The 26,746-nt window shown below is 35.3% G+C and overlaps 1 protein-coding gene across 4 annotated transcripts in view; it reads left to right on the top strand.

Annotated features, from left to right (window-relative positions):
* Positions 1-26,746, top strand: part of LOC142358700 (uncharacterized) — a 95,505-nt gene that overhangs the window by 28,389 nt on the left and 40,370 nt on the right. For all 4 annotated transcript variants that reach the window (XM_075410222.1, XM_075410224.1, XM_075410226.1 and 1 more), the window contains exons 6-7: positions 5,256-5,642; positions 8,246-8,664. In XM_075410222.1, the coding sequence (XP_075266337.1) occupies positions 5,256-5,642; positions 8,246-8,664 (806 nt within the window). The remainder of the gene's footprint in view (positions 1-5,255; positions 5,643-8,245; positions 8,665-26,746) is intronic.

Here is a 26,746-nt window from a genome sequence, read left to right as displayed (position 1 = left end):
TTAAAGGAGATTTCCGGATAAGTTGTTTGATTTTCGACTGAAGTGTAATTGAGTTATTTTTTCTCCAAAAACTGTTTATAAATAAAACTCTCTTACTATTCTTCTTTTGAGAAAAACACACTCGCCTTTGTTAATATAATCTTGCCACTTTTTATTTTATCTTTAGGTATTCTTTGCAGGTAGAACATGAAAATCAAGGGAAAAATGTAAACTTTGATTATTAAAACCTTATAGGCTAGACAGCTTTTTAGAACAAAATTAAACTCGTTCCGTTTTCATTGAACGCCGGGGTCCATAAATGTCTTTTAAATGGCTAAGTTTGAATTATTTTTGTTGTCTGATTCCCTGTGGCTTTGTAGGGCAAACACCTGATTTTGTTGGAAGTACTCCTCGACTATTGTTTTTGACTGCTTCACCAGTTTCAATTTTCTTAAGTTGTTGTTAGTTCTGTGATCACCTTGCCAGACAAATTTTGTCATGGCTTGCCTGAGAAATAGAAATAAGAACAAGGAATTCATCAATAATATTGAGAAAGAATTTATACAGCATTAAATATTACAAAAACACTTTCGTTGACAAAATCAACTGACCTCGTGCTGTTGGTACTGGCTTTTTTAAAAAATAAATTGTTTTGAGGCGACCTGTGACTCAAAACTTTGCGTTCTGCTGCTAGAAAACATTCATTATCTATTGTTCCTTTTCGACTCGTTCGTCACTTGAAAAGAACAGCGGAAAAGTCGTGTAATTTGCAAAAAAAATGCTAACTGAACATCGTTGAACATGGCAAACATCGCGAAAAACCGACAAAATTAAACGGAAAAAAATTAACGAAGTAAATAGACGTTATTGAAGCTAACAATTGCTCATACTTAATAATAAAAAGAAAATTGTCTAAAGTAGAGTGGACTTTTGTTTGCAACACGTAGGGAATAAATCGAAGTTAAATTAGCACTATAAGTGAACAGCTAATTGCGATTTCACAGGTGGTAAATTACGCCACCTTTTGAACCGCGCTTTCACTTTGGTTTGCATTCGGTTTTGGTATTTGCGTTGGTTTCTGGTGGTTTATGTTGAATTCTTGTCTGGCGTATGGGGGTAGAGAGATTGGATTGGATGGGATTTTTCGTTGTTGAGTTTTATTTTCAGGGGCGTTTGTTTTGTATTAGTGGAAAGTTTGAGGGAGCGTAAGAGTGGGAGAGGAGAGAAATTTGAGAGAAAGAAAGAGAAGAAGGAAAAAAGAAAGAAACACCCTCAGTGCACCTCCGGCAGCCAGACCCCCCTTTCAAAGGAACAGCAACCAGCTTGTGAACTGAGATTACTGTGACTTGTTGTTGGTTTCGATGCTTATAGCGAGTGGAAGATAAAAATAGAGTACTTAATGAAACAGAGAGAGAGGCATCCTCAGTACATCACCGGCGGCCATTCCTACATTTCAGACAAAAAGCAGTCGGCCTGTGCACTGAGAGCACAAAGGCTTGTAGTTTATACCTCTTATTGAGGCGGATGTTTTCGCCCTTGCCGGGATTAGTGGCTGTTCCCAAGCGGGAACGGATTGTGGGGTCAGTATCAAGGCCTCAAAATGATTCCCACGATCATGCTGCTTTCCCTTACTGGTACCTTGGAGTTAGAGTATTGGGCCAGTATCAAGGACTCGGCATGATTCCCACGATTGTGCTGCCCTCCCGTGCTGGCACCTTGGAGTTGGGTTAACTTCAGGGCCTAGACTGATTCCCGTGATCAGTCCAGTCTCACACACTGATCTTTTTGGTGTGATGCCCATCGGTTTTTTGGTATGTAAATACACACATGCACACATCAGGCATCGAAGCATACATAAACACATGCAAACACAATATAACCAATCATGCACAAAAAATTGGTTTGGCCCGGGCAGTGTATTCTTGATGGCATCAGCTAACGTCTCGAGTCATACCCCAAGACGTCAAAATCCACCTTTGTTTTAGAACTTTGCCATAGTTTCTTCTTTCGGCCTTTTTTTGTTCTTTTTTTAAAATGGCTTCAACTAACGTCGCGAGTCATGACCAAAGAGGTCCACATCCACCTGTGTTTTAGAATTTTATCTTTGTTTTTGTTTTATTTGTTCTTGTTTTTCAACTCTTTTCTTTTCATTCTTTTTCTTTTTGAATGGCATTAACTAACGTCTCCAGTCATACCCCTGGGCGTTCGCATCCACCATCGTTTGGTTCTTTTTTGAAAAAAATGTTTCGCAAAGTCGTTTGATGTATCTTGATCTGGCTTCAAATTAACAGATGTTTCTGTACTTTGCTTTTTATTTCCTCAATTAGTTTGATAGCCCTTTTGTGGTATTCCGAGCTTTGTTTTTGGATTGTTTTGCTTAATATTTCTAAATTTCCTTATTGATGTTGTTCATTTGTGCACGTCCATATTGGCAGGTTATATGCAAGTCTTATAAATTTTTTTGTTAGTTTTGTATCTTGTTGAGATCAGTTTCGTTACATTTGCCCAAGCTACAATTACATACTTGAATATTGGTCTTACCATTGTTTTATATAGGTAAATAATAATACTTGATTTTGTTTTTTGCTTTAAGATGTCTTAGCATGTCGATCTTTTTTCGCATTTTTATTGACATGATTTGTCCAGGCCAATTTATAATTTATGTCAAGTCCGAGAAATTTTACCTCTTTGCTTACGTTAATGTCTTCTGACCCTAGTCCTAGCCTCAGTTATGTGTTCCGTTTCTGTCTAGTGAAGAGAGTGTCTATTGTTTCCACGCGTTGAGGAGTATTCTTCATTTATCGCGCATTTTTTTAAGTGTTCGATTCCGATTTATAGATGTTTAACAACTATTTTTTGTCTTTTATGTGTGCAGTATATAGCGGTGTCATCTGCGTTTTTGAAATTGTCGTATCTTTACAGTTCTGTTTGCTTACATATATGTTGAACAAGATTGGGCTTATAATGCTCCCTTGGGGGACCCCTGCTTCAGGTGTAAAGCTTTCAGAAACTGATTGGTTGTGTTTTGGTTTGAATTTTTTGTAACAAAGGAAGCTGCTAGTCCGTTTTGTGGTTCACCTTGGTGTGATAATTTGAATTCGCTTTTATAAGATAGCTTCGTGCCATACAGAGTCAAAAGCTTGCTCTACATCTAGGAAGGCATCGGCTGTGGCAGCTTTCCATTTAATGTCTGTTGTTGCCTTTTTTGTAAGTGTTAAAAGATTGTCTGTATTGCATCTGCCAGATTTGTAGGTGCTTTGTTGAAAAATAAGTTTAATATTTTACAGTGCTTCACCAAGTGTTCATTTACAATGCCCTCTTAAAATTTTCCAAGGCAGGATATTAATGATAATGGCCTGTATCCTCTCAGTTTTTTGTGATCTTTGTCTTCTTGTGGTATCATTGTTACAGTTCTAGTTTTCCAATGGGCTCGTAGTTGTCTCAATGGTATTGATGTTTGAATTGTTTGCGCTAAAGTTTCTATTGTTTCTAATGGTAGTTGTTCTATCGTCTGATAGCTTATTCCTTCATGTCCCGGTGCAGCAATTTCACGGTTTCTTAGTATACTTTTAAGAGTCGAGGTTTTACTTCCGAATGTTTTCTTTGTAGTTCACTTAGATTGGTTGCTTTGAATTTTGTTTCGTATTCTCAGTGAGACATTTTTTTCTGGTGTTTTGCCTATCTGTTTTTGATTCGCTTGTTTTCATTGTTGTGTTTAGCTTTTTCGCCAAAGCATCTGCAGTTTCTTGTTTGCTTTCGTTGAAGACATAAAATTTATCAAATAAGCTGGTTAGTTTAGAATTGGCGAGGTGCACATCTAGTGTTCCGCCAACTTTATGTGTGGGTTCATAATTGTTTTGTTTTTTAAAGTTTTCCTCGTCAAGCCATTGTTCAATTACTTTTCCTGTTCTGTTAGTGAGTAGGTCATTGGCTCCAGTTATTGGGTGTTTGATATTGATGTCATTAGTATTAAAATGGGCTTCGTTGTTTCGTATTTTTGTGATTAGGTCCGTTCTTATTTCTAGTTGTGGTGATACATAGATATTTGTTATGTAGAGGCCAAGTACTTTTATAGTGATACATTCTTGTTTCTGTTTGCTTGCTGATTCATATGTTTTTGTTTCTATAAGTTCGGAATTTATTATATGTTTGATGTAGATTGCAGGTCCTAAACGGTTGTTTTTTTTGTTTCCTGCTAGGATATAACCTTCTAAGTTTGGGTGGTTTTTCTTACCTAATTTGGTTTCGTTGAGGCAAGCTATGTCGGCTTGTGTTTTTTCCAGTATATCTATATTTCTATTTTATTTCTATTCAGTCCGCGACAGGTTAATTGCGTGACTGTTAGTGTTTTTTGTAAGTTTTGTTTTCCATTTGTAATTTTGATTCTTGTTTTAAAGAGTTTTAAGTTGTTTAAAGCTGTTTTTGTTTCAGTGCTGAGTTATGTTTTCATTGAGCGTATTTTTTGTGTCTCATTTTCATTTCCTCTACTGCCATTTTGTTTTTCTTTTATTAATTCACATGGCACTTTTGTGATGTGATGTCTTCAATGACTGTTTATTATTTTCTGTTTTTTTTCCTTTAGTTTTATTGTATTTTGTAGGTTTGCCTTTACTTGGTCAAATTGGCCTTGAAGGTCGATTCTAAGCCTCTCATTTGCGTTTGTTTTTGTGTTTAGGCTGACTTCTAGCAAAATTTTTGTAATTACGAAGCATGGGGTTGCTTTTTCCTGGCTTTTGTTGTTGTTGTTTGAGTTAACTTTTACTTTGTACTTTTGAAACTCTTGTTTGATGTTTTGTGGTGTAAGCAATTTGGATGCTTCTTTAAATTGGGTTTTAAACAGAAGCCTTTTCTCATTGGCATTTCTCTTACACTGCCCGGGTCTCTCTGGTGAGTAAGTCTCATCATCGCGTTGGCGAAAGCAGCTAGTCGAGGTTTCTCTCCCTCAAAATTAACGTACACGATTCGCTGGTAGTTTGTGTTCCTTTTTGTTGCCCTATGTTAGCATGTTCTATTGGCCCTCGGGTATTGCGAAAATGTAGGTAAAAAGCTGCCCATGTAACGCATCTATTTCAAAGCACTTTTAAAAAGTACAAAATACAGCTTTCAGTGAAGAAAAATTTTACTAGAACGAAAAACTGTCTTGGTTTACTTGAGTCTTTGGTTCTTGATTTTTACGGCAGGTGAAAACATACTCAAACAAAATTTAGTATTTTTAGTTGTTCAGTTGTTTCTGTGTTGAAAAAATAAAGCGTTTAATCAGTTGTGGCTGTGTTCAGTTACGATGCAAGAAGGCGTTTTGGAAGCCGGCCAATGACAGACAGCAACGTTCAATTCCGACCAGAAGATTGCTCACTCACTTCAATCGGAAACTCAGAAGTTTACAAATCAAGCAACGTCCATAACTCTTCGAATTCGTCAAGTGGATTCAATGAGAAGTCCCAGCATAAAGATCACTCCGAATCCGGAGGACAAAATACCAGTGCAGAATTGGATACCACCTGGCCATTGTACGAAGAAACGGAAGAAATTGGGATCCGAGGCACTGTTGTCGAGGTGGACGATGGTGATGGGCAACCGGATGATGATCCGGACTTTGATGAGAGCCGGAGTCAAACTTTCGTCGGGCAAATTGATAGCGATCCTCAGGCCTTGACTATAACAAGGTGAGAGCTTCATGACTATGATGTGGAAGCAGATAAAAAAAAATTCGTAAATTCGTGTTTTGATTGTTTCGACTCCATTTGTGGGAGGGGGGCATTTTTTCCAATGTCCAATATCCACATAGCAGAAAGATTGCGATTCAAATTATGGAGTCAAAATTTTGCTCGGATCTTTCAAGTTTCATAAAAAAATGGAAGAACTATGCATTCCGTTGCAAGGTTGCATGCTCGATGTCATACTATGCAATTTTTCATACTTGAATTGATTTGAATGTTAAGATGTTAATTCCAATTCACCCGGGTTGACCTTTCTTGGCAACCATATCGAAGAGCCATATATGGTTCCATACACGCCATACAAAATTTTCGTTGCATGATCTTACCATGGTTGCCAAGTTTTCCATAAAAATTTTTTTTCGCGTTTCAGCAATTCCATGATAGGGTGGGTATACACGTAGAAAGTAGACAGGATAAACCACAAACAGAACATTTTTGGTCTCTATTGCTCTTGTATGGCATCCAAGAAAACTTGTATGGCATCCAGGTCTGGCTCTTGTATGGCATCCAAGAAATCTTGTACCGCAACCAAGAATTCTTGTATGGCATCCACGAAACTTTCCATGGCATCCAGGAAAGCATTTGAATCAACGATAAAGACCAGAAAACAATGAAACGGCTATAAAACAGCGCTTATTACTATAAAAACTGCATCAGTTAAGCATAACGCATAAAAAGAATTATTTTTTAAAGTTACACCTTAATAAATGTTTGCTCAGGCCGATTTAAAATCCAAACGCAAAATTTCGGACGCAATATAATAGCATTGCTTACTGAGAGGACACCGAAGACCTCTGCCGCGAAGTCGGAAAAATTTAGGACTAATTTTTTGAGTAAAAATTTTAAACATCGAAAAGTGTTAAACGCCACTGTTCCTCTTTTTTAAAATTATTTTGATCTATCTATAAATCCAAGGATTTGCGACTCTGAGCCCTATAAATATTTATTTAAAAAATCAAGATTTAAAAAAATTCTTGGCAACCATATCCAAGACCATAAAGTGTCATGGTACCTGTAAGAACCATGAAGGTGCATGGTCTTGCATATGGTTGCCAAGAAACCATAAACAACAAGTTTTCTACAATACGTCTCCAAACACTTTTTTGGAGAACAGATCTTATCCGATATCTGCTAAAAATTCGCATTTGAACGATTTAAATTTTACCATATATGGTCATCCATGGCACCATGAACGTTTATGGTCATATATATGGTTGCCAAGAAACCATGAACTTGAACTTTTTTCAAAGTTTCAACAGAGACTTTTCACCACTAAAATATGTCACAGGCACTTATTTCACGCTTCTTCAGCCTACGTTTGAAATTTCGTATGGGCAGGAATATGGTTGCCAAGTTTTCTTGGTCACCATATATGGCTTGGATATGGTTGCCAAGATTTATCTATGGTGGTCAACCTGGGCACATAAGCAGTTTCATGATCCACGGGCCGCAAATTTTGCGGAACATTCAAGAAATTATTTTCAAAAACTTACTATTTAAAGCTGAAATACTGGATTTTCGAACTAATACATTTGAGTGGCCGCAAAAATTTCTTTCAAACTCACAATCGCTCACGCCAGTTGTATTAAAGCTACATAACATATTGCATTAAAGTAAAGTGCAATTCTATTGTGGTTCCTGTACATGATTGAGCAACGCTTAATCATAGAAAGGTTCCTCGCATCGAAACAGTTCTGCATGCACTAGATGCAAGTGTATTTTGAGGACATCTAAACAGTGGCCGTCAAATAGACGCGCATTTGAGACTAAATTCAGTTTGGAACTTATGAATATCAGCAAGCCACGTGAATAAGGTTTGGAACGAGTTTGATGTTTAATGAGGCTGGGCAAACATTGTGATCTGGGCCATAATCGATCTCAAATTTAGAAAGGACATGCTTGTGGGGTACACATTGGGCTTTGTTCTTTTACCATAGATCAATCTATATGGGTGCGAGATTCGCTTGTATGCTATGAATATAATTATTTGATCGAATTCGTAGTCCAATATCTGTTAAGTTATGCAAAAGTCAGAACGACATAAAAATTTGGATCTATAATCTGTTTCGGCCACCAGCTTAATTGGCATAAAGCTTTTATGCACTCAGGGGCACGTGCTTGTTTTTATTGTAGTATTGTGATATATAACATCTCATGGTTTGTAATGGGGGGGGGCATAAAAAACACCTGGGAACCGAAACAGTATCAATCCTAAAATTTTATCTCAAATTTGTCATCAATGGTGGAATTGTTTGTGACTTTAAACATATTACTTCAACAGTGGCGTTGTCATCAATTTTAGATTTATGACAGTCGAATATCTTTGTCCATGATCATTTTCCTTATCATTGCCCAATTTTTGTTTAATATTCCCCAACTAAGTTAAATTACACTAGTTGATCGAAAACACAAAATTTAGTCGAAAACATACATTATCGCTTTAAAACCTGTGCGAATTGGTGTTAAATTAAAAGATGTAGTTAAATTTATATTGACATCACTAATTATACTGATAAATTAATGGACAGTTCCTGTGGTTGTTTAACTAGAAGCTCCACCTTGATCTCTCCAACGGATGAGGAGGCAAAAGGGGGAGCAATGCGTGACACAATAGAAGAAGATGAGTTTTTACCGGACCCGAATCGTTTGGAAGTTTCGGGCAGTTTTGCCCTCTCCTCTTATGTGAGGAACAAACCCGACACCAGAAAGATGTCCTGGTACGATCAACAACAACAGCAGCTACAGCACGATTCCTCAGGAGAATACGCAGCAGGAGGAGGAGCGAGAGGTGGTTTAGAGGGTGGACTTAGGTGGAGGAAGGCCACTGAGGAAGATATGGAAGAGACGGAAGACGGGTGGCTGGCTGTTAACTCAACTTTGGGTTCCTCTGATACCGACTCTGGGAGAGGATCCATCGGACGAACAGGATCCAACACTTCCAATAATTCGTTTATTCGTGAATGCCAACGTAAGTTTTGACCTATTCATTCAAATGAAAATTATGAAAACTGCACTTAGTTCGTAGATGTCAGACTAAGGAATCAAATAGTGAGCTGTATTCCAATAGAACGATAAAAATTGCTAACTTCAGCAAATGAGTTAAACCACAATATGCCTGCAACGAGCAGATTCGTCGGGAACCTTTCATTATAATTGCTGAGATACATTCGAACAAAACAGATTAAACCAAGCTTCAGGCCCCTGTTTAATATTACCCGTGATCAGACTATGCTTCATTCGTTATGGGGTCCCTTTTTTGGCTCGCTCGAAAATGGCTGCCTTTATTAGACGCAACAAGACAAAAATCAGTCAGAATAAGACAAATTTTGTGGACAAGAAGTAAGTCAAGTTAGGTTTAACGTAGTTATATCAAAAGTTTCAACTCGAACTTTCAAAAAGTTTCAAAGGCTATTTCAACCTGAATTAACTGATGACTAGATTTCTGCAAGTTAGCAAGATTTAACATATGCTTTAAATTTGGGGCCTGATTCGTAAGTTAGTAATATAAATTTGGACCTATATGTTGCCATAACTTTGAAATATTTGATGCTGGTTTTCTATTGACGTCCGCGAAACACATTTTTTTCTTAGTTGGTGGCAGTCAAAGATTCTAAGGTTACACAATGTTTTGTACCACTAATGTTACGCATGAAGATTCTTTAGCGCGTTCATCTGACGAATCAAGACAATAATCAGGCGTAATCAGATACAGCTTTGTTCATGATCACATAGCAATTACATTAATTCGTTTTCAGTTTGGTTCAATAAGTTCATATAATAATCATTTAAGTCCTGAGCATCGCAAATGTTAGCCAGAACAATAAGGCTTCACAGGTTTTCCAACATTCACTTCAGTTTCACATGACAGAGATGCATAAAAAATATCGCGCAATCATTTGCCTAGAAGAGAATAATATTGAATTCCTACCAATACTGTTCTTTAGTCTAGTTTAATAAACGTATGTATAGTATTTGAGATTATTGTTCTGGTGCTTTTGTACGATTACATGAGGATGCCCGGTTCTTCAATCTTTGTTCATCTGAAAAAGACGTTTACTGTTCTCTTTGTGTGATCAAAAGGCAATCACGCTAAGAAATTCGACAGTTCGTAAATAAGTAGTTCGAAAAATTTTGTTACCTATTGAGGGCTTCATCTGATAATTTTCGTTAAAATTTCGTTTTACAATATACAATATTGAAAAATTTTTGGTGTCGTTGCAAAGAGCTCAATTTTTATTTTGTTTCTTTATTTTTGAATCAATACGTAATATAATTTGATCAAAGTTTTTAATAGATTAAAGCGCATGCGCTGAAAATCATTTTTGCACTGAAAACATTTAGACTTTGCTTTAAAAAAACTTTTGACCGGAGCCGAAAGACGTAGGGTTTTGTTAAAGACACATTTTTCGTCAAAAGTTGTTCACATTGAAAAGACCTGATGCAAAGTTTTCATTACGACACAGAGCTATACCCAAATCGTCACGGGCAGATATGCCCGATGCGTGTATCTCGTGTTCGTTTTTACTATATTAAAACTTTGAAAATGGAACGCTATTGCGGAATATAGCCACTTTAGCAGAAACCGGCAAAATGGAAGGGAAATTAGCAACCCGTTTTCGCAAAAGTGTCCTAATCCTAGGCGCGAAATACAAGTACAAACTTTATAACCTATTTTTCTCACGGCTTGTATCACGCATCTGCTCCATTTATGTATCGATTTTTTGCACGCAATGTAGTTCGATTTCGCATATAATCCGCAATTAAGCCGAACTTAATTACTACTTATTTAATTAATCCTAACTTATTACTATTAGTAGTACTTTGTTACTACTTTATAACTAGTTATAGTACTTTATTTTTACTTAGTACTACTTATTAGTACTATTTATTACTACTTATTAAAATCCGCCCATCCCACATTGATATACAAAGCCTTTGATGTGTGAGGGAGTTTTCGAAAAAAAATCAGTTTTTGTGGTTGCATGTATTTAAAGACTTTAAAGCTTTGAAAGCTTCAATTAAATCTTTATTAAAATGCTTATTGCATGCTCAAAATGCGCGCGAATAATATAAACCTAAATTGAGCTGAAATGTGCTACAAGACTTGTAACCTACTTTTCGTTCCGAATGTTCTTTTATTTCGCAAAATTGGTGGAAGCCCTTTTTGCGAAAAGTAAGATACCAAAGATGTCTCCTAATTTAGTTCATTGTATGTACTTATTTTCGAGCCAATTTTACGAAGGCGGAAATTTTGGGGTATACCTCTGAGTCGTAATGTTAAACTCCCTGCCGGAGATCAAGACCTAAAGCTGTTGTTTTGTTAAATTTATTCCCTACTTTCTTTAACATTACACTTCACAAAAGATAATCTCAAAAAAATCCTTTCGTGGTAATGGTTCAATAATTCATTTATTTGCTCATCCTCAAATTAGTATGTCATGTAGTTTGATTAATTTTTTTCAATAGATAAAATCTCACACGCTAAAAGTCATTTTTGAATCTATTACATTTTCTAAGAATATATCAAACACCTAATTATTTTTATTTCTTTTGAGCCCCGTAAGACTTGACTAATGAATTTGACAGCATCCTCAGTCTCTTCTGTGTACCATTTTTTGTGCTTTCGCTGTGTTTGCAATTAGGTTTTTTCCGTGCATTTTGATATTTTAAACAATTCTTTTTCTTGTAAAGATTTGTTGAATTTTCCAAATATATTAGTTTTATCGGTGAATGATACCTAGTCTCAGTTTTGGGCACTTCAAGTAGATCTTCGATGAAGAGAATGAACAAAAGTGGTCCTAAAAATGGCACTTTTGGCACTGATTAACAGACGGTCTGATTTGAACATACTGCTTTCTACCTTGTACTCAAATTCTGACCAGCTTGGCACGTTTTCTACGAACTGTGTGCAATGCGCTGTGCCGTTTTTGCTTCGAATGATGAAAGAACTGAAATTTTTGCAATCACTCTGGACCTCTGTCTGAGGAAGCCCAGCAGTTTTGAAGACATGTTTTTATATAGCCCAACAGCTTTCTGCACGCTACTTGTCGAATGGATTTCGATGAAAAGGCTCAACAATTATATTTTTTAGTTTCCAAATAGTTTTCGAAGGACAAGCCCAACAGTTATCTATATAGCCCCAAACTTCTCTGTATTTAACTTCGCAACTCGGTTGCGGAAAAAAAAACACGGAAAAAAAACCCACTTCATTTTAGATAGGAAATAAACCCCCACGGAAATAAACCCCCACGGAAATAAACCCCCACGGAAATAAGCCCCTAATTTACTATTAAAGAGCTGCGTATTTAGCGCGTTCGGCCATGCCTCGCGGGCCATGGCCATGCCTCAGCGGCCCATGGGACTTGATATGAAACTATCACAACCGAACAAATTATAACGACCGAAATTCGATTTTAAAATGGGGGTTTATTTCCGTGGGGGTTTATTTCCGTGGGTTTTTTTTTCCGTGGGGGTTTATTTCCTATCTAAAGTTAAGTGGGGTTTTTTCCGTGGGGGTTTATTTTCTTAGACCCTTCGCAACTAGTTTTTGATGGATAGGATAAGTATTTTTGACTTTCATGTATAATTAAAGGCTTCGTTCTTATCAGTGTAGACGTATTTAGCCCTTTTGCAGACATTCATAAGGAAACTTTTTCAACACACTGCTTAAAAAGCTGAAAACGTGCGTCACACAACGCAGGATTTGAAGTCTTTAAAATTGTACTCGAGACGATTCTCTTATCGCCAAAACTTTCATTTTCAATTTTTTCGTTATATTGTTCACCTCACTAGAATTTTTTCCGGAAAAAGTCAAATCAGTTGCTGCTGGAGTCAATATTAGATATATGAATAAAAATTCTCATTTTTTATAGATGATGGCGCCAGATTCTTTGGCGAATTGATCATTTCTTTCACTTGATATTTATATCTTGAAGTCTTGCGGTTTTTCTTTTCTTGGCATTATCATTTAAAGTTATATTATATCTTTTTTTAATATATCTTCTAGTTTAGGTTTTGGTTGTTGTCGTGGTCGATAACACGGGTCAAAGCAAAGAATTCGATAAGTTGAATTTTAAATTAAATTTTGAACTGAAAATATACAAAAATTAGCTTGTATTTATAGTGGTTATCTATGCGAAAATATACAGAGAAAATTTAGATTAGCTAAAAATATTTTACATGATTGGCATGTGAATAGATCTTAACTCCGAATCCCGGAGGTGATTTTCTGTTTTCATCAACATTTCATGAGAATCATATATGGCTTCGGTACAATCGAGTTCTTTAGTTGGACGTCGGTGGATGTTAGAATCAGGTTTCTGTTGGTGGGAGAATTTACTTCTGACATATGATTGATAGTTCAATAAGATAATGATAGCGCCAAAACAAAATTAGAATTGAGTTTAGTTTTTTTTGCCATTACTTATCGACACAGCAATAAAGTTTGTCATGTAAGTTCTTCTTTCGTTCTTTGAAACTTTAATAAAACTTCTAAGTTTCTTGATGTTTCATTGAAACCATCACATCCTTCCTCCTTTTTTAAGCAAGTTTGTGGGTATAGGTTCTCCAAATCTGTCAGGTTGTTTTCTGTTCCTGGTTGATGTTCGTGAAGGCTCTGAGGTTTCGGGTTGTTGGTGCTCTGCAGATGATGTGGCTGCAGAAGCTTCATCTTGATGTGAAGGTCCCACATCTGTGTTCTGAGGTTGTAGTTCTGATTGAGATATGGTCTCCTCCACTGCTGGTTGAGTTTTCACATTGTCCTCGTCTAGTCTCGCAATTTGGTTGTCGCTCACTAGAATAGTCCGTGCTGAGTTTTCAGGCTGTATGAAAGATGTGTTCAAGCCCTTCCTGATGATGAAGGTAGCAGGAACTGTATTCGTCTTTTCGTTGGCCTTGAATAGAATGGGTTCGCACAAGTCGAAGTCTGCTATTGCTGGTAGTCTCACTCTGCGTCCCAACAAAACTTCAACTGGAGTTTTGCTCCTCGTCTTTGAAGTGTTGCGATGTGTCATCAGTGCCCTTTGCAGGAATGCTCCAAATGACACATTAAGGTTGGGACTCCACGCTTGAAGTGCCCGCTTCACTGTCTGAACTGCTCTTTCAGCTAGTCCATTAGCTCTTGGATGATAGACGGGTGATTCTATTTTCTTAATTCCCAGTGATTAACACCACTGTTTAAGGTCACCACTTACAAATTCAGGACCATTATCAGAAACTAAAGTTTTTGGTATTCCGAATCTTGCAAAGATTTGACTAAGATATATTTTAACTGTTTCTGATGTTCTATTTCCCGCGGGGAAGGCTTCTATCCAACCAGAACCCGCGTCAACAATTACTAATATATTGCCTTGGTCCTTAACATAACCCCAGTCCATGTGGAGCCGTTCCCAAACGTCGGCTTCTGGCCACGTAGAGACTGTTTTTCCCAGGCTAGGCCTGTTCAATTGACAATTCTTACATTTACTAACAAAGTGTTGAACGTCTTGGGTAATGCCAGGCCACCAAGCTATCATTTTGACTGATGCCTCAGTTGCATTCTTTCCGGGATGTGTCTCATGCGCTTTTGCCAAAGCCAAGTGTCGTAGTTTGGGTGGAATGAAAGGAACAACACCTCTGAAGATGATTCCATTATGTAAAGTAAGTGCATCTTTCTGTTGTTCGAATCCTTTTTCTGCTTCTGAACATTGTTTCCAATTGCCGCTTTTGATTCGTTTCATTATGTCCTGGAAGAGTCTGTTTGTTCCAAGTTCAGTTTTGATTTCTGCTTGGGTCACCAAATCACTGTGGGCGAAGTAGATGTTATTGATTGCGAAGCACACTCGACCGTTGTCGGATTCGTCTTAGTCAAAATCCATTCTGCTCAAAGCATCTGCATGGGGTATCTGCTCCCCTGGTGTGTACTTCAACTCATAGTCGAAACCCATTAGAGCTATTGCCCATCTTGTGATTCTCGCTTATGCTGTCTTCGGGATCTCCTCGTCTGGTGCAAAGAGATATTTGAGTGGTTTGTGGTCAATCTGTAGGGTAAGAAGGGTTCGTCTTCCATGAGGGAATTGCTTCAATCTTGTGACCACAAAGACAATTGCCAGTGCTTCACGCTCTATGTTGAGTAGTTTTGCTCCGCTGGAGTCAATTTTCTCGATACATATATGACTGGATGTCCTTCTTGCGAAAGAACCCCGCCAATGGCTTTTTCAGAGGCGTCAGTAGTAACTGTTGCTTCTTTTTGTAGACTATACGGTTGTACTAGTGGGTTAGCACATAATTCATTTTTTATGTCTTCAAAGGCTTTTTGTTGCAATTTGCCCCATGAGAAATCGCTATTTCTCATGTTATTTAAGGGTAGCATTTTTGTTGCAAAATCAGGAATCATTCTTCCGTAAAAATTAGCTAGCCCAACAAACGATTCGAGTTGTTTATTGTTAGTTGGTGCTTTTGCATTTTTGATTTTTTCAACATGTTTGGGATCTGGTGCTATTCCCTCCTTTGAATTGGAGTATCCCAAAAAGCTAACGCTATCGACTGGTTTTGAGTTAGATTTTTTCTCATTAATAGTAAAGTGTTTCTCACGTAGTCGACTCTTGACTGCAAGCATTCTCTTGTCGAACTGCTCCTTGGTAGTTCCATACACCAATACATCGTCTTGAAAGATCACAACACCTTTGATTCCTTTGAGTGTTGATTCTATGCAATTCTGGAAGATTGAAGAAGAGTTTTTCAATCCCTGAGGTAGTCGGCACATCTTGAACAGTCCCTGAGATGTGTTGATTGTGCATATATCTTTTGCTTCTTCGTCAAGTTCAATTTGATAGTAGGCATCTGAGAGGTCAATTTTGCCAAAGTATGAGGCCCCATGTAGGTTACGGAAGATCGTCTCCATGTCTGGTATTGGGTAGTCCTCATCCAAGACCTTGCCATTGATATGCACTTTCAAGTCCACGCAAAGTCTCAGTTCTCCACTCTTCTTTCTTTGCCACACCACTGGAGATGCATTAGTGACTTTTCCTGGCTGTACCGGTTCAAGGATGCCTTGTCTGACCATTTGTTCCAGCTTCTCTGTGACCTTGTCTTGAAGAGGTAGAGGAATTTTTCTGGCTTTGCAGAACATTGGCTGTGTTCCTGGTATCAACTTCACATGAGCTTTGTAGCCCTTCACAGCAGGTAGGTGCTCGGCTGTTATGTTGTTCACGCCGTGCTTGGGTAGAAGGTCTCTACCAAGTAGTCCAAATTCTTTATCAGACTGCACAACTGCAAGTTGTTTTTGAGTGAGCCTGCTTCCGTTCCACTCAACGTCACAAGTAAGTGATCCCAGAAGCGTTAATTGATGACCATCATAAGCTTCAAGATGTCTTATCTTACCATCCAACTGAGGTTTACCAAGCTCTGTCCATATTTTTGATGATATCACTGTTCTATCTGCACCTGTGTCTACCTGCATTTTTGCTTTGCAGTTATTTATTGAGATGTATTCCCATGTAACAGACATGCTAAAGATTTGTTCTTTAGTATAAAACATTCCCATCTCCGATGCTGGAGATGCTTGCTCTGAAGAAACATTTTCTTCTTCGCAAAAGTTATTCTGTTTATTGTACTTACCTGAATTTGGTTGGGGTTTGCTTCGACACATTTTTGAGAAGTGTCCCACCTTTTCACAGGTGTTGCATTTCTTACTTAGCGCTGGACAAGGTCTACTAGAGTGTGGCTTACCTCCACACCTAGTGCCCATGTTGTTGCTTTTATTAGCCGTAGTTTTTTCATTTGGTTTTCGAAAAGTCTTTTTGAAGTTGAACCCAACTTCTTCTTTCACCGTAAAGGGCTTATTACCTGATGAAGAACTTGCAAAAGCCATTGCTTGACTTCTGAACTGTAAACTCTCGGTCATTTCAGTAACCGACATTGCTGGTTTTGCTTTAATACCGTCTAGTAGTCTAAGTTTTGCTTCAGGGTCCCTCAAACCTGAGACAAACTTTATTTTTACCAACTCCTCTTCGGGGTTGGCCGCTGTTTTCAATTTTTCGAAGTCACAATAGCGTGCTTCTTCTCTAAGACGTGCTAGGAAGTCGTCGTCTGACTCCCCTACACCTTGTATAACGGACAGAAATTTAGCCCTTTCTGCCGTTACTACTCTTTCTTTAGGAGAAATATAGTTTTGAATCGCCAATCTGATGTCTTTATATGGAGTGTCTATCAAATTCCTAGGACTCATTAAGCTCCTAAGTTTAATAATTGCATCTTGCCCGCACATACTAAGAAAGAGATTGGTTACCTGTAGGTCCTGTACAGTACCATCGGTGTTGACCTTGTCCTCTTTCTTCTCTGCGCGACATTTCGCCACAAAAGACAAAATCCACGCAGTAGCTGATTCTGCATTCTGTAGATCCAAAATTTGTCTGTCTGTAGCTGGTCTGGACACCATTGTCGTGGTCGATAACACGGGTCAAAGAATTCAATAAGTTGAATTTTAAATTAAATTTCGAACTGAAAATATACAAAAATTAGCTTGTATTTATAGTGGTTATCTATGCGAAAATATACAGAGAAAATTTAGATTAGCTAAAAATATTTTACATGATTGGCATGTGAATAGACCTTAACTCCGAATCCCGGAGATGATTTTCTATTTTCATCAACATTTCATGAGAATCATATATGGCTTGGGTACAATCGAGTTCATTAGTTGGAGGTCGGTGGATGTTAGAATCAGGTTTCTGTTGGTGGGAGAATTTACTTCTGACATATGATTGATAGGTCAATAAGATAATGATAGCGCCAAAACAAAATTAGAATTGAGTTTAGTTTTGTACCCATTACTTATCGACACAGCAATAAAGTTCGTCAGGTAAGTTCTTCTTTCGTTCTTTGAAACTTTAATAAAACTTCTAAGTTTCTTGATGTTTCATTGAAACCATCACAGTTGTTTTGATCTTTATTGTTGTCAGAAACGCGGTCGTAACAACTTGATCTAGCTTTTCTCATTAGACACATTACCAAACCGTTTTTTTTGAGAAATTGTTTTTGTCTCAGTTTTTTTCTACCAGAATCTTAAACTTTTTGTACCTGCCGTTTATATTTCATCTGCTACCCTTGTTTTCTCAGTTTTCGTTCTAATCACCGCTTGCAGGTGTTTTATTTGATGCACATCCACTTTGAGGAACTATTGGAAAATCTACAATCAAGTTTGTTCTGCTGCCGCTTTAGACTTTTACTTTTCTCTTTTTTGCTTTGAAATTGACTATTTTCGGTTATTACACTTCAGCGAACAACAATTGCTGTTTTGGAAACTTAGGAGATTTTACATCTTTTAGCCCAAAAAGAAATCCATTGTACTGCAAGCTGTTCTTCAGTAATACTGCGTGTTATGTTGTTCAAAACTGTAAAATTGAAATTATTCAAATAAACAATGAGTTCTTCTTCAACTTTGGACATTGTTTCGTCTTGTAAATTACAATCTCCATATTTGATCTGTGTTCAGTTTTACAACAGAATTCAAATGATTCCTAAATGCACAAAAAACTCTGGAATTTTCAAATCCAGGTAATTTGTACAAAACTCTAACCGATAAGTCTTTCTTTTACTCTTTTACTTTTTCTTTTTATCCCTTAGCAGTGGTAACGTGTAAGAATTCAGAGCTCTTGAAAGATAATAATAATTCTCATTAAATACGTTAAAAACTTAAACACATTCATCCTCCTTTCATATATTCTTGCCGATTACTTATAACATTTTTGTTTTATTTGCACTGAGAAAATAGTATAGACGTTTGCAAAAATTTTTTGGTTACAACTAATGGACTTAGTGTTTTGGTAAAGGCACATAACTAATCAGAGGTTGCTTTTTAACTCCTTGTCAAAGATCAAGATCTATAACTGTTATTTAGTTACTTTTTCTATAACTGTTATTTAGTTACTTACTTTTTTTGAATTTATTTCCACTTTTATGGCGACAAAAATCCTTTTTTTCAAAAGCTTGTTACTAAGCTAGTTAAACAACTTTGCTTTACCAAGGAGCAATTCTCACACATGATTTTTGATTTAATGAACTCCAAAGAATGGCCTCTTGTTGTTTTCAGCTGGCTCAGTTTGTTTGGGTGTTTTTTTTAAAGTTCACTGAGAAAGATAGTATTTATTCTTCCTATCTAAATATCCGCAACTCCAAGTCCTCAGCCGACATTCAAATCTTAGCATCTTCTTTCGTTTGACCAAAATCTACAAAAAGTCTGATCATGACTGTCTATGGTATAGATGAGTCTGATCATTGACGAATCAAAAAAAAACTTTTCATTAACGCTAGTCAAAAACTATCATGTCATTGATATTTTTGATTTCAATTTTTTATTTTACCCACTATGTCCAGTTTTTTAAGTCACCAATACGAATAGTCAAATGTCTGCGAAAATGTTTCATTGTTTTTTGTAGGAAGGAGTCAATTTCTATGCTGATGACAGCTCAATAAAATTTAATATGCTACTAGTGTTGCAGAGATGATATTGAAGGAAACTTGATTATCCAAGACGGTAACTTCATAAAATGTTATTTATTCTACGTAAGGCTCTGAGTATATGCATTAAAGTGAAAAGAAGATCTGATTCGATATATATATATATATATATATATATATATATATATATATATATATATTCATATATATATAAAGTGTTCTCTTATTTGATTTTACAAAATTAGATTTTTTGTCTGATTTTATAAGAATTAAAGATATAATTGGATCATGTAAAAACATTGCAAAACTTGTTAGGAAGGTTTGAGTTACGCAAATGTGTTAACAGAGACATGAAACTGATAAATAGGAGAGAAATTTACTACCACTCAAATTTGAAAATCTTGAAGTTACACTGCATCCTGATGTGATCTTATAAAATGATTTCTGTGTCCCTCCAGACGAGCGCAACTTTTAAAATAGCACCTATCAGCGTATTTAAGAAGAAAACTGCATGGTCATTATTTTAAGTAAATTTATTATTAATTGTTCTCGAAAAAAGTTTGAAGCAACTATTTTAAACGTGTGAGGCCTTAGTTATGCAAAATTTGTGACTAACTCTTTTCTAGAAAATTTTTTTATTTCAGTTATTGACTGACTCGTTCACGCTTGACTTCTCATTTTTTGCGTGATCTAATTTGCTCTTCTTCAGAAACCAAGTCTGATGCCAAAACAAAAACGATTGAAAGATAGTGTTGCTCAAAATTCTGATAGCCGAGTCGTTATTGCTTCAGTTTAGCACACCGGCGGTTGCGGGTTAGAATCCCTCCCTAAATGAATTGTTTTCGCTCATAAAAAAGAATAGTTCTAGGCTACATCCACATCTGAATTAAATTATCCCGCCTATCTTTCGAGAACAATTTTTCCTACGTTATACGGTTTATTTTTGTTCCGACCCCTCTTGTGGTGCAAGGAACTATATACTGAAATGATTTTTTTTGTTCAGTGAATTTTGGCCGATCGATATATTCATCGTAGAGAAATGAGAGTGTTATCATTAAAAAGCTCGTCCAGCCAAGAATTTGAAATTAAAAAGATTTTTTTGAATTTCGTGTTTTTCGAGGAATTATCGAGGATTGAAGTTTTGTGTGAACACGTGGTATTTGGTATGATTTCGTTCTCTTTTAGTGTAATTTTTGTTCAAAGTATAATCTGTTCTTTATAAATTTTTGATTCAAAATTACTTTTCACGCCACAAAAGAAACCAATTTTGTATTCCTAATACACGAAAGGTGATATAAAGACTAGTTCTGGTCTCATAGGGAAGTTTACTATAAAAAATTTCGAATTCTAATTGAGAGCTGTTTTTTTAGAAAACTTCAAATTTTTTAGGTCACTTAGAGACTGGTCACTTTTCATATCAATGTTTGGTTAACGATAAACTTGATTTACAGTAAAATGACGCCTAATGAACAAAAACCACGTTTTCAATGAATCGCACATGTTTTTTATGGCTTCGACTCTGAGATTTTGTAATTTTTAATGAAATTTTGATTTTCTTTTTGAGGTTTTACTGATTGTTTCGAGCCCTATGGCATAAAATTGTTGACTCAAATTGCAATGGGTTATGTAATGAGCTTTAGTGAAGCTATTCAGGCTTTTGATTGGACAGCTAATGGCTGTTAAGACTTTGTATATAATTTTTCGAATTTTTTTTTAAAAACATTAACCGATCTTAAACTTATTTTTGTACACTGTAAGTCAACCTGAGTACTGACAGGATCCTGTTCTTTTCTAACAAAACCAAAGCTAATCTGTTTAGCGGTTTTAACTTCTAACTTTTGGTTTTATGATTCCAAAAACAATTTTAAAATTTTCGGATATTTTCGTGTTTTTGAATCTTTTTAAAATTTAATCACATTCTCCTAACTTGGATAGCTCCCGTTAATTTACGGAAGATGTTCAATGGATTATAGAAAAAGTATTCAGGGAAAAGCTTATGGTTTAAATGGCTTTGACACTTTCTTCTCGCTCTTCTCTAAGGATTTTTTGGTTTTTGCCTCTATTTGTTGTTGCTTTCATAGTCAAAGAATTTTGTCTCAGAAAATTTTTGAACATTAACCAATTTTAAACTTATTTTCATGATTTGTACGAATTTCTCTGTAATGACCAGAACCCCTTCCTTTCTTTCTACAGCACTCTAAAATATTTTGGTTTACGTTTTTCTCTAACTCCTGGTTTTAAGGCATCGTTGCAAGAAGGTTTCAAAAAAAATTATATTTTTGGATACTTTTGTATTTTGGTTCCTGTTGAAATCTTATTGCACTATCCTAATATTGATAGCTTCCAATTGTTTTCAGAAGACGTTAAATGGAGCATAGATAAAGTTTTCAGATGAAAGGATATTGTTTAAATGGCTGCGACACTTTCTTGTCGCGCTTACTAATGAAATATTGGTTTCTGTATTTGTTTTTGTTCTCATAGTGATAAGACTTATTGTAATATCTTTTGATTACCCAAGCAAGCCAAACGTTTTTGTCGCTCTATCAAATAAAAACAGAGCGTATTTTTTGACCTCTGTGAAAGCAAAGCTAGTGAACTGATTGTCTGTTAAGTCTTTAAAAACAATTTGTCAAAGAAAATTTTTGAACATTAACCAATTTTAAACTTATTTTCATGATTTGTACGAATTTCTCTGTAAAGACCAGAACCCCTTCCTTTCTTTCTACAGCACTCTAAACTCTTTTGGTTACCGTTTTTTTCTAACTCTTGGTTTTAAGGCTTCGTTGCCAGAAGGTTTCAAAAAAAATTCAGATCTTTTTGGTTTCATAATGAATGTTTAGTAAAATTATTAAGAATTATTTTGTTAAAATCTAATGATTTTTTAATCCTTTAGAAATTATTTTGTTTAAAAAAATTTGATTGACTTCTCAATTTCGCCTTATTATTTCCTTTTGTCGACTTTGTTAACTAGTCTCATTGAGGAAATTTGCAATCTGCTTCATAGCATGGACAAAGTAAAATGGTCCAGTTACGATTTTGTATGATTGCATTTTGGCGTTGTTAGTAGGTGCGTTCAAATTTAGATACTTAGTTTTTGCCCTGAAATTTCTGTTCTGGCATCTTTTATTGTTAGATTTTTTCTCGTTGTTTTTCAATGACAGATTTCTCGTATTATTTGACCTCTGTGAAAGCAAAGCTAGTGAAATTATTGTCTGTTAAGTCTTTAAAAACAATTTGTCAAAGAAAGTTTTTGAACATTAACCAATTTTAAACTTATTTTCGTGATTTGTACGAGTTTCTCTGTATTGACCAGAACCCCTTCCTTTCTTTCTACAGCACTCTAAAATATTTTGGTTACCATTTTTCTCTAACTCCTGGTTTTAAGGCTTCGTTGCCAGAAGGTTTCAAAAAAAATAAAATTTTTGGATACTTTTGTATTTTGGTTCCTGTTGAAATCTTATCGCATTATCCTAATATTGATAGCTTCCAATTGTTTTCAGAAGACGTTAAATGGAGCATAGATAAAGTTTTCAGATGAAAGGATATTGTTTAAATGACTGCGACACTTTCTTGTCGCACTTATCTAATGAAATATTGGTTTCTGTATTTGTTTTTGTTCTCATAGTCATAAGACTTATTGTGATATCTTACTGAAAACCCCTGCATGACAAATATTTTTGTCTTTATATCGGGTCATGACTGAGCGTCGTTGTTGACTTCTGTTGAAAGCTATTGAAATTATTGGCTGTTAAGATTTCAAAAAAAAATTCGAAAATTTTTTTTGAACATTAACCAATCGTAAACTTATCTTCGTGATTTGTACAAACGCCTCAGTAATTACCAGAACTCTCTTCTTCCTATTTCAACAAAATTAATATAATTTGGGGCTATATCTTGTAACTATTGTTTGATAAAATCGTTGCGCGAGTTTTCATAAATTTTTTTGGACATTGGGAAAATTTTTGGGTTTGTTTTTGGTTCTTCTGTAATCTCATCACATTATACTCTGAAAGTTAGTTCTAATTGGCTTAGAAAGAACGTTTAAAGGATCATAGATAAAGTTTTCAATGAAAAGCTTATGGTTTAAAAGGCTTCGACACTTTCTTCTCTCAATTTTCTACTGAATTTTTGGTTTTTGCCTGTATTTGTTGTTGTTTTCTTAGTCAATGACTTAATGTAATGTCTTATCGTATCGATGAGTTGTCAATGACAAACATCCTTGTTGTCCCATTGGGGCGTAACTCTTATGCTCCCATTAAGCGTATTTATTGCCCTTTGCTGAAAGCAATTGAGTTTAATGGCGTTGAAATTAGCGGTTTTCTCAGAAATTTCTTGGTTTTAATGAATTTGTCCATATTTAATGAAATATTGAGGTTATAATGAAAACAAATCTCAAGCTGTTAAAAAACTAATGAATGATGGAAAAGTCATTACCGAAAAATTATTTTTTGAAGGCTTCGACACTTTTCTCGCTCAATTTTTTTTGAATTAGCCGTTTTTGCCTATTTTAATCTTTAGGTAGGCTGAATATGCTGACCGGTCTCAAACGCTTGTAATTGAGTATTCAAGGATTGATGTTACCCAAGGCAGTCATTTTAATGCGAATAGTCTCAAAATTCATGATATTATACATTTTCATTGTTTTCTTTTATACTGTTCACTTTTTTTGTCAAATTTTAGCTTAATCTCATCATTGAGAGTTCTCATTCAATTTCTCGTATTCGAAAAATTTAAATTTCCAGTGATATCATGTCGTAACTGATGTTTTGTTTTCGGACAATACGTGTTTAAGTTAAAGTCTCAGTGGTGTACTTGTGTTTCTTTTTATCTTCTTTTAGCACATTCACATAATAACAGATCCCAATGATTTTCAATTGTGGCCCAAATGCACCTGTTTAATCTTTCAGTATAATTTTAGCTGCCTTATAATGAATAAAAAAGGAAGAAGAATACAAATTATTCAGATAATAGCTAATGATTTTAATGGCTTCAGTAGTTTGTGTTTTCGCAAATTGTTTAATTGTTTTGAGTTTTTCTGCTTCTGTAGTCCGTTCCTATGGCTTAATCTAACCAACGACTGATCTTTTTGGTTTCATAATGAATGTTTAATAAAATTTTTAAGTATTATTTTGTTAAAATCTAATGATTTTTTAAGACTTTAGAAATAATTTCGTTAAAAAAAAGTTGATTGACTTCTCAATTTCGCCTTATTTTTTCCTTTTGTCGACTTTGTTAACTAGTCTCATTGAGGAAAATTGCCATCTGCTTCATAGTATGGACAAAGTAAATTGGTCCAGTTACGATTTTGTATGATTGCATTTTGGCGTTGTTAGTAGGTGCGTTCAAATTTAGATACTTAGTTTTTGCCCTGAAATTTCTGTTCTGGCATCTTTTATTGTTAGATTTTTTCTCGTTGTTTTTCAATGACAGATTTCTCGTATTATTTGACCTCTGTGAAAGCAAAGCTAGTGAAATTATTGTCTGTTAAGTCTTTAAAAACAATTTGTCAAAGAAAGTTTTTGAACATTAACCAATTTTAAACTTATTTTCGTGATTTGTACGAGTTTCTCTGTATTGACCAGAACCCCTTCCTTTCTTTCTACAGCACTCTAAAATATTTTGGTTACCATTTTTCTCTAACTCCTGGTTTTAAGGCTTCGTTGCCAGAAGGTTTCAAAAAAAATTCAGATCTTTTTGGTTTCATAATGAATGTTTAGTAAAATTATTAAGAATTATTTTGTTAAAATCTAATGATTTTTTAATCCTTTAGAAATTATTTTGTTTAAAAAAATTTGATTGACTTCTCAATTTCGCCTTATTATTTCCTTTTGTCGACTTTGTTAACTAGTCTCATTGAGGAAATTTGCAATCTGCTTCATAGCATGGACAAAGTAAAATGGTCCAGTTACGATTTTGTATGATTGCATTTTGGCGTTGTTAGTAGGTGCGTTCAAATTTAGATACTTAGTTTTTGCCCTGAAATTTCTGTTCTGGCATCTTTTATTGTTAGATTTTTTCTCGTTGTTTTTCAATGACAGATTTCTCGTATTATTTGACCTCTGTGAAAGCAAAGCTAGTGAAATTATTGTCTGTTAAGTCTTTAAAAACAATTTGTCAAAGAAAGTTTTTGAACATTAACCAATTTTAAACTTATTTTCGTGATTTGTACGAGTTTCTCTGTATTGACCAGAACCCCTTCCTTTCTTTCTACAGCACTCTAAAATATTTTGGTTACCATTTTTCTCTAACTCCTGGTTTTAAGGCTTCGTTGCCAGAAGGTTTCAAAAAAAATAAAATTTTTGGATACTTTTGTATTTTGGTTCCTGTTGAAATCTTATCGCATTATCCTAATATTGATAGCTTCCAATTGTTTTCAGAAGACGTTAAATGGAGCATAGATAAAGTTTTCAGATGAAAGGATATTGTTTAAATGGCTGCGACACTTTCTTGTCGCACTTATCTAATGAAATATTGGTTTCTGTATTTGTTTTTGTTCTCATAGTCATAAGACTTATTGTGATATCTTACTGAAAACCCCTGCATGACAAATATTTTTGTCTTTATATCGGGTCATGACTGAGCGTCGTTGTTGACTTCTGTTGAAAGCTATTGAAATTATTGGCTGTTAAGATTTCAAAAAAAAATTCGAAAATTTTTTTTGAACATTAACCAATCGTAAACTTATCTTCGTGATTTGTACAAACGCCTCAGTAATTACCAGAACTCTCTTCTTCCTATTTCAACAAAATTAATATAATTTGGGGCTATATCTTGTAACTATTGTTTGATAAAATCGTTGCGCGAGTTTTCATAAATTTTTTTGGACATTGGGAAAATTTTTTGGGTTTGTTTTTGGTTCTTCTGTAATCTCATCACATTATACTCTGAAAGTTAGTTCTAATTGGCTTAGAAAGAACGTTTAAAGGATCATAGATAAAGTTTTCAATGAAAAGCTTATGGTTTAAAAGGCTTCGACACTTTCTTCTCTCAATTTTCTACTGAATTTTTGGTTTTTGCTTGTATTTGTTGTTGTTTTCTTAGTCAATGACTTAATGTAATGTCTTATCGTATCGATGAGTTGTCAATGACAAACATCCTTGTTGTCCCATTGGGGCGTAACTCTTATGCTCCCATTAAGCGTATTTATTGCCCTTTGCTGAAAGCAATTGAGTTTAATGGCGTTGAAATTAGCGGTTTTCTCAGAAATTTCTTGGTTTTAATGAATTTGTCCATATTTAATGAAATATTGAGGTTATAATGAAAACAAATCTCAAGCTGTTAAAAAACTAATGAATGATGGAAAAGTCATTACCGAAAAATTATTTTTTGAAGGCTTCGACACTTTTCTCGCTCAATTTTTTTTGAATTAGCCGTTTTTGCCTATTTTAATCTTTAGGTAGGCTGAATATGCTGACCGGTCTCAAACGCTTGTAATTGAGTATTCAAGGATTGATGTTACCCAAGGCAGTCATTTTAATGCGAATAGTCTCAAAATTCATGATATTATACATTTTCATTGTTTTCTTTTATACTGTTCACTTTTTTTGTCAAATTTTAGCTTAATCTCATCATTGAGAGTTCTCATTCAATTTCTCGTATTCGAAAAATTTAAA

The sequence above is a fragment of the Convolutriloba macropyga genome, chromosome 2, assembly GCF_964194025.1.
Source record: "Convolutriloba macropyga chromosome 2, txConMacr16.3, whole genome shotgun sequence".
Lineage (NCBI taxonomy): Eukaryota > Metazoa > Xenacoelomorpha > Acoela > Convolutidae > Convolutriloba > Convolutriloba macropyga.
The sequence above is the reverse complement of the archived record's forward strand: the minus strand, read 5'-3'. Positions and strand labels throughout refer to the sequence as shown.